Genomic DNA, 8,162 nt, shown 5'->3' on the forward strand with positions numbered 1-8,162 from the left:
ACCTGACTTGCTTAGAAAGCTTCCTAGTCTTCATGGTTGAGACTTTGTTTGAATTTCAGTTCTTGACCAAGGAACCTCACAGAGACAAGTTCAATCTACAACCACATGAACCACTGCAGTCAACACACAGGGGCCACTCAATTCATTGTGTGGCTCATTAAGGTAGTTTTGTGCACTTCATTTATTGCCACTTCATCATGTAATGACAGCAAGCTTTAAAGCAAAAAAAAATTAAAACTGACTAAGAGTCTCAATACTTTTGCAAGACACTGCATACTGATATCGGGAGGTCAAGATTCAGGATTATTTTGGTTTGTTTCACTATTCTGTTTGTTGGAACTGTTCGCCGTATTTATTTTTTGTTTCACCTCATAAAACATCAATGTGAACTACAAGACAAGCTCAACTTCTTCTTTTTCATACCCTTGAAAGTTGTATATATGCAAAACAAATCTAGTAAGTAGAAACCATGTAAATGTCAGCATGGCTTTGCAGACAACATATATTTATATTATGGATATTATTTATCATATGTACAACTGAAAACACTGATAAACTGAAAAGTACATCTTCTTAAAGCAAAAAAGGGAAGAAAATGTCGTATACAATGGTAAAGGACAAACCTTCAGGTTCATTAATTTTATTTTTATCTGTGCTTTAGGCATGTTTTGACAATAGCTGAAATATTAAAACATACTGCAGATTCAAAGGCTGTATACTGATATATAACAATAATTACCACAAAAGACGCAATCATAAAACCAGTGTAAACCATGTTTTATAAATAATAAATACATTCAACTCTCAAGACAAAAAAACATTGTGATCAACTGGAAAAATATTACTTTAAAAACGTCACTTTTACAGAGGCAAATCATAATACAATTAGCGCTTAAAGCAAGTCAAATAGCCTTTTCACCTTTAACATGCTTTAGTGTACAGTAAATTATGCACTCTTTAAAAAATAGCACACCAAATACAGGAGTACTTTCACAAGACAAAATTGTTTAATTGCATTCCAGGTCTGTAACTTTGTGAATACTTTTTATCATGATGCTGATTTCGCACATGATGCTGATTTTAACACATTGTTGTTAACCAGCAATTGCTCCTGATTGATTTAAACAAGACAATTCCAGAAGATACTGAAGAGAACACACAGACACCGTGAGCACTATCTGTATCTAGCCTGACTGTGATTAAAACAAAAGCAGTCTTTCCTAGTTGCAGAAAACAGGCCCTTCCTGTTGAGCAGGAGCGTATTTTTTTAACCTGGACAAAGATGCTTGCTTTCTGTAAGACAACTGAGGAATCCCTCCACTTTTTTCCGTCAGTTTATTTTGTTTTTAATTTACAGCTTTATCCTCACACCCACACACAAACACCACACACTCCAGTCTCTGAAGTTTACAACGGTCTCCTGTGCGACAAACTTCATTCCCTGATGTCCCTCCTGTCCTTATCTTGGCAAGCAGCTGCTGATAATGTCTGACCTTGATATTGGCATCAGGTTCATGGGGCAGTGCACCAGTGGGCAGTGGGGCTCGTGAGCCTTCAGGGCTTCAGTCAGGTACCTGCGTTCCTCTGTCAGCCTCTGCACCTCCTTCTTCAGGGAGCTGTTCTCCTGCTCCAGGCCCTCGTACTCCTGGAGGTGAAATGTCAGACAGCTTTCATGAGTCACCTGCTGGGCCTCTTGGTCGGAGCTGCCACTTGATGCCACACTCCCAGGAGACATGAAGGCAGCACAGTGCTTTCCAGCTCACGTTTTTGCTATGCAATAATTGAAAACAAACAGCTTCATGAGATGCACAATTCCCCACGATGCCTTACTGTTGAATGGCTGACCAGTGTGATTATTTTTTTGACTGGGACCAAAGAGTAGAGTGTGTCTGTGCATATGCGTGGGAGTACGGGAAAGCAATTATTTGTTTTAAAACCTTATTGTTTTCCTGATTACTGCTATGTCACACAGTAAACCCTTGGTTTAACAGACTTCAGATTTAACAGACCTAAAAGAAACAGAATATCAAAGGTGCCCTATCGGGATGTACGATGAGTGTGATTTGTTTTGTATGCTTCAGTGAATTTTATACTGTATGTTTACGACATGGAATAAAGAGCTTCTGTATTTACAATATGAAAGGCACAGGAACAATTTTCACTAACTGTGTTGATTGCAATTATAAAAAAAAATAAGTCAAAAGATCTAGAAAGCATATATAATATATATTTCTCATTAAATAGCGTGTTTTGGGGCCGAAAAACCCAACACTACACTGATGTTGGGTCCTGCTCCTTGCTTTTTCAATTCCTAGTAGATCTGAGAGCTCTCAGCTCTCAATCTGTCCTCAGTCTTTTTGACTATATAATCACTGTAATTTTTCTTTTTATGCATTTCCAGTTTAGAACCGCTAAAAAAAATTGTCATAAGACAGCAGAATTTACAGGAAAAGTAACAAGGCAAGCAACAAATTGCTGTTTACTTGCCTGTATGCAGTTTTGGCAATCTGGCCCTATAAGGTCAAGGCAGGCAGAACACCCTCTGATTTGTGAAGAATGAGCTGCTGCAGGGGTGAATATTTTAAAAAGTATTTTGAGAAGAGCAAGAATTTATTTCCTAACTCCATTTACTGACAGGCTTGGCTTGCTGCTCGTAATCCTGTACTTTGATCAGGTACTAGGACTCAGAACACACTCCTTTGACACATCCCACTGTTGAGTCTCACACCATTTGGCTTGCTTTCAGCTGTGCTTCACAGAAAAGGAGTCACAATCACTTGGGTGACCAATAAAATTACAGGACATGTGCTCAACCCTGGTGGGACTCAGCTAGCTCTGCTTCGTCAGTTGAGGAATCGAATTCACAGACAATACTGGACTACAGAGTTGAGCCTGCACTCTGAGTGAATGCTTTACTTGCTGTTATTCTTTCATCAGCTCATCTTGCTTGAGAAACCTTAGCACTATGCAAATTCACTTAGATCCACTCTTTGATGGCTCTTACTTTCCTGTCTGCACCTATTCCTTTTGTGCACCTACTGTATTCAATCAACAGGACCAACATGCGTCCTGCTGTACTGTGAAAACCGCATCATGGAAACTGTTGATATAACAGAAGAAAGAGCTGTTCCTGGAGGCATTGTACAAAAATAGTATTAAAAAGACTAAGAACTGCCTGCTAGAACGAGAGCAGGGGAACAAGTAACAAGTTCACATTACACAGCACTTTAAAGCCCCCATAAAGAAAAATTGCGTTCCTAAGTGTTTTCAGTATTGCTATACCTTTTTCTTCCCATTTCTACTCCAACTAGTTTTAAAAATACTTTGCGAAGAGCAGGAACCAGTGATGAACAACTCAAAAGATATAAAGTGAGCTGTCCAATTTAAATAACCATAGCTTTAAATTGTGCCCTACGGGGCACGATAATTTGGCAACCATACCAATGGAACCATAATTTGTGGCATAAGGCACATGTTCACACAGATGATGGAAACGTGTACCAAGCAGCCTAAGAAACTGGCAGTGTAGGCAGTCCCTGTCACCTTTCATCAAAATGTCCTTCATGCTCCCTATTGCATGTGCATCAATGATCGCTGCTCCACAGAGCTCCGTTTTCACACTGCAGTTCTATGAACAGGCCAAAGAACTTAAAGAGTCAACAGTTACAGCCTGGTGTTTCTCACTTCTAGTCCTGATTTTTTTTTCATCCAGCCAGCACCTAAATCATTTTAAATTATTTAAAAGGTTTTCACTGCTTTACCTCACACTCAAATGTGCGGTGACCTCAACTTCAAGCTAATGGCTTACAGTATATATTGTTCTTATCACAGTATCCGGCAAACTTTAAAAATAAATGTCAGGACATGTCAATGAGGCAGGGCTGGAAGTGGAAATTACTGGAATTTTCCTAGACTACTGTAGTTCTGGAAATCAGAAGCCAGGCAGAGAAGGAAAGAATAATATATGACTTCACAAGTAAAACAAGGCCACCAGTCCTTCCGGCTGTGCAAGCGTCACCATCACATAATAAGTTAAGAAAAAATACTTGTTGGTTAACTGTTTATGAAGACAGACATATTTTGATGTTGTCTTTTAAATAGGGAGTAGTTTCCCTTTACAAAGGGTGAGGAATGGAAAAGAAATAAAGGTACAAAAATGTCTTCAAAACCATTCATGAGGAACACATGATACAGTAAACACCAAGTCAAAGGACTGTATACAAATGCATGATCTTATTGCAGGTTTAGATACCATAGAGAAAGCAACAGGCAACAGGGTTGCTATATTTATGCACATCTGTTTTTTCACAAAAAAGTGGAACATTCGTCCAGACTAGAGCAACATTGATGTTCTGGGAGTTGAGCAGGCATGCGTTTTAAAAAAAATGCAAATCTTTTCAAACCAGATTTGTGCTGTGAAAGCTTATGTTATTCACTGTTGCATTTGCACAGTGAGGTCTGAAACGTATTTCGGCAGTGGTAGGCGGGACTTGACACTGTGCTTTCCCTGGGGTCTTGTTGCAACCTGAAGGGTTCAGTTGTCAGGCCGGTCTATTACAATACCTTCTGGCATGTACACGTTGTAATAAGTGACAGAGTTACAGCTTTTCACCTCAAGGCTTCGTGTTTAATTTCAGAAACCTCTTCAGAAAGCCACCACTAAAATGAATAGGATTAATCAGATCCACCCTGGTGCCTCCTCTACATATACATAGTAGTGGATACAACAAACCAGAGTAACAAAACAGGTTTAGAATCTGACTGTCATTGAAAGGATTTACAGGCAACATACCTCATGCAGTTTGTCAGCTTTCTGCGTCTGCTTCTTGCGACTTCTCTGAGCGGCAACTCTGTTTTTTTCTCGCCTCTTTAATTTTTTGTCATCGTCCTCAGAGCTCTGAGACTAAACAGTGACAAGAAAAAAATGTAAATGCTTCACAAGGCATTAAGACACCTTTAGACCAAATGGCCTTGGACGCAGAAGAGTGCAAAAAGCTGTAAAGCAAGCGCAACAAAATTCTGCACAACCCTGCAACCTGTTTTTTTAAAGCCCTCTTTTGAAAACATTAGTATTCCTACTCTATGGCTGTCAGTGACCTCTCAACAACAGCTCATCTTTCATAACTCATGAAAAAACAGGTGGAATGTTTGAATGAAATGGTTGAAAATGTTTGCACAAGTCATTTAGCATGATTAAAAGGTCAGTTTTATAGTTTTATTTTAGTTGTAATAAAATGCATAAGTCTTTTCAACTGGACTTTCATGATTGACAAATGAACATCCCTAAGTAGCTTCATTCACATCCCAATAAACATCAGTTTTAATTACTGTCACAATAAGCATCAATTGGCATAAAATATTCCAATAATTGTGTACCACTACTGATCTTTATATTGTACATTATGACAAAATATATTTATGACTTGAACACAACATAGAGCTCTTCTAAAAGAAGGATTTTGGCACAAAACTGTTCAGATAATGACAGTTTAATCTTAAATAACAACAAAGAAATCTTAAGTACTCTGAAGCTGTCCCACACAGGTCAATTAAAGAGCTAATGCTGTCCTAAACTACAACACGAATAAGGTGATATGAGCAACTAAATTTTATACCCCTGTAGCAACATAACAGAATAAAATATTAACATCGGTGAGTGATTTTATTAAAGATGAAACAGTTCTTTTTTTAAATAATCAGTTGTTAGTTACACATACACTTTTAAAAATCAATAAGTTGGTGGAAATTTACTTAATGAGGTAACTTTACATAGCGAAAGACTATGAACATTAGTTACTAGTTTTTAAATATTACTTCAAATAATACTTCATGTTGCAAATTTGAAAAAAGGAACCCCGCATAAACTAGTAGCTTTCCCGACGTCGTGTATATATATATAGATGCACATATGTATTTATCACGTATTTGCCCAGTTTAGTGAATTCCCAAACTGGACGTTTTCTCTCACTCTTTAGATGACAGTCAACGTTCCGTACATACCGATAAATTATCTATATTGAAAAGACACTCAACTACAGAGCATCAGCGAAACCTTGCTAATGATAATCATGTGGAAGATATTTGTTTGTTGTTTAATATTTGTGTTCCTAAAACCGTTTCATGGCATTAATCCTTTTAACTTGTTAAAGTTTTGTAGTTATTTGCATGACTGTACTTTTAAATAGACCCTCTTCATCTTGTTTTACATACATTAAATATGCTTGATCTTACCTCACATCTGCGGTAAATGCTCAGGCTGTTTGCATTTACATGCAAAAGCTCACTTTCAAGCCCACCTTCAGACATCACAGCTATTAACATGAAAGCGCATGGGTCGGAAACGGAAGAGTCCCTCGCACAAAATACAGGGAGCGAGCTCTTGGGCTGTTTTTTTAAAAAAAACCTCTGTTAAAAAGTGCAACCCATCCCCGACAACTCTTGTGATAAGACTGGGAAAAGGTAACATCGCTTTTCCTGCTCGTCTCAAATCGTGTCTCGGTGATGCAATCAGATGTCTTCCGAGGAGTTTCACTCTTTGAAACGCAAATTACCTCTTTCTTGAAACTGCGCTCTAAATTTCTTCTAAGTCACGTGGTCTTGCGAACTTAACATTAAGGGTTCATTGGTACAGCACTTGGTGATTACACAGCATGTGCGTTTACACATATATGTAACTAATTATTCAATGGTAATGGTTTGTGAATTGCTTTATATTTCATCCCTAATTTATTTTCTCTTTAACCTAGCGCCCGAATTAACCACTTCCCAGGGTTTCTATTTTCTTGCGAGCCGATGAAAGATCAATCCATTAATGGGATAATTTTCATTTTCCAGCTTCACTGTCAGTATCACTCAAATTCTTTAAAATTTGCGAACTAGTCTACACTATGAATGTTTTCAGTACTACATGGGCAACGACTTTTCAAGAAACATCCTGGGATTTTTAATAAGTCAGGATCTCAGTTTTACATTTAATCCAAGGACAGTAATATTTTGAACAGTATAGTGTCCCCCATCACTGTACTGGGACATTGGGACCCACACAGACCAGAGGGCACCTCTTCCAGCAGCAACCTTAGCTTACCCAGCAGACCTCCCATCTAGATACTGAGCAGGCTCAACCCTGCTTAACCTCAGTGGGCTGCCAGGTGCAAGCTTTCATGTGATGTAGCTGCTAGTATAAATTAGTACAGCAATTTGCTTCAGATTCATTGATGATGTGGTACAGGACAGAAAGTCTCTAATCTCATTTAATCCATGTTTGTAAACTGGATTGAGGTGCAGCAAAAATAAAGTTTAACAGAATAAATCAAACATTCTTAATAGATGAGTCAAATAGCTCAGGAAGTGCAGCAATCCATGAGAAAAATCAAAGCTCAGTACTTTCAAAAGAGACAAAAAAATGCTTGTTTTGTTAGACTTCCAAAAGCATATTTATTTTGCTTAAATAAACATTTTGTGCATCCGAGTCATTTCCAGCTTGCATCTCTTTTTTGTCAAATAAACTTATCACTTATTCACTAGACACAATACCAACGTAGTGTCTGAGCTCTCCCTTTTCTGATCAAACCACCTGAACAGGTTGTAATTGTTCTAAAAAAAGAGCAAAGCAAAATTCCTTGAAACCTAAAATGTCTAGAATGAAAATAAGTCTATTATAGGTATCCTGTATCTTACTATAGATACTGTAGGTTAATACCTCAGTTTAGGTTATTTTGAGAACAGTTACCTAGGCTTAAAGACAAAATGTGTGTTTCTTTCTTGGCTATTCAAATTAAAAAGAAAAAATCCAAAACTAGTCTCTTTTTTTTGATCGGTGTGGCTAAAATTAAGATTGCTACATGTTGACTTTTGGGGACTACAAAGTCAGACACGTGTCAGATTCTGACATTCTAAATTTCCACCTTCTATTTTGAAACTGGCTGCTGAAACCAAATTTAACCTTAAATGGAAATGTTATACCATGACTGCCACATCATTTTCTTTTGGCATTTGATGTTCCTTTCATTGTCTTGTGTCTTCTACAGTTGTCACTTTCAGAAGAATGTCAAAACATGTTCTAAGAATCTACTGAATTAGCACAAACATGAGAAACAGGTACTTCCTTCGCTGATGTTAAAAAAAAGGATAAAAGAAAATTTAAACAAAACTGGCATTAAAGG

At 37.7% G+C, this 8,162-nt stretch overlaps 1 protein-coding gene across 1 annotated transcript; it reads right to left on the reverse strand.

Moving 5' to 3' along the window:
* Window positions 1–611: 611 nt before the first annotated feature.
* On the reverse strand, window positions 612–6,591 carry batf3 (basic leucine zipper ATF-like transcription factor 3). Its single transcript, XM_088626325.1, has 3 exons — window positions 6,232–6,591; window positions 4,793–4,903; window positions 612–1,645 (listed from the first exon to the last, which is right to left on the reverse strand). The coding sequence occupies exons 1-3, from the start codon at window positions 6,319–6,321 to the stop codon at window positions 1,460–1,462; spliced, it is 387 nt and encodes a 128-aa protein (XP_088482451.1). The 5' UTR covers window positions 6,322–6,591; the 3' UTR covers window positions 612–1,459.
* Between the last annotated feature and the right edge of the window lie 1,571 nt (window positions 6,592–8,162).

This window comes from Lepisosteus platostomus, chromosome 3 (assembly GCF_059453375.1).
Source record: "Lepisosteus platostomus isolate fLepPlt1 chromosome 3, fLepPlt1.hap1, whole genome shotgun sequence".
NCBI classification, from domain to species: domain Eukaryota; kingdom Metazoa; phylum Chordata; class Actinopteri; order Semionotiformes; family Lepisosteidae; genus Lepisosteus; species Lepisosteus platostomus.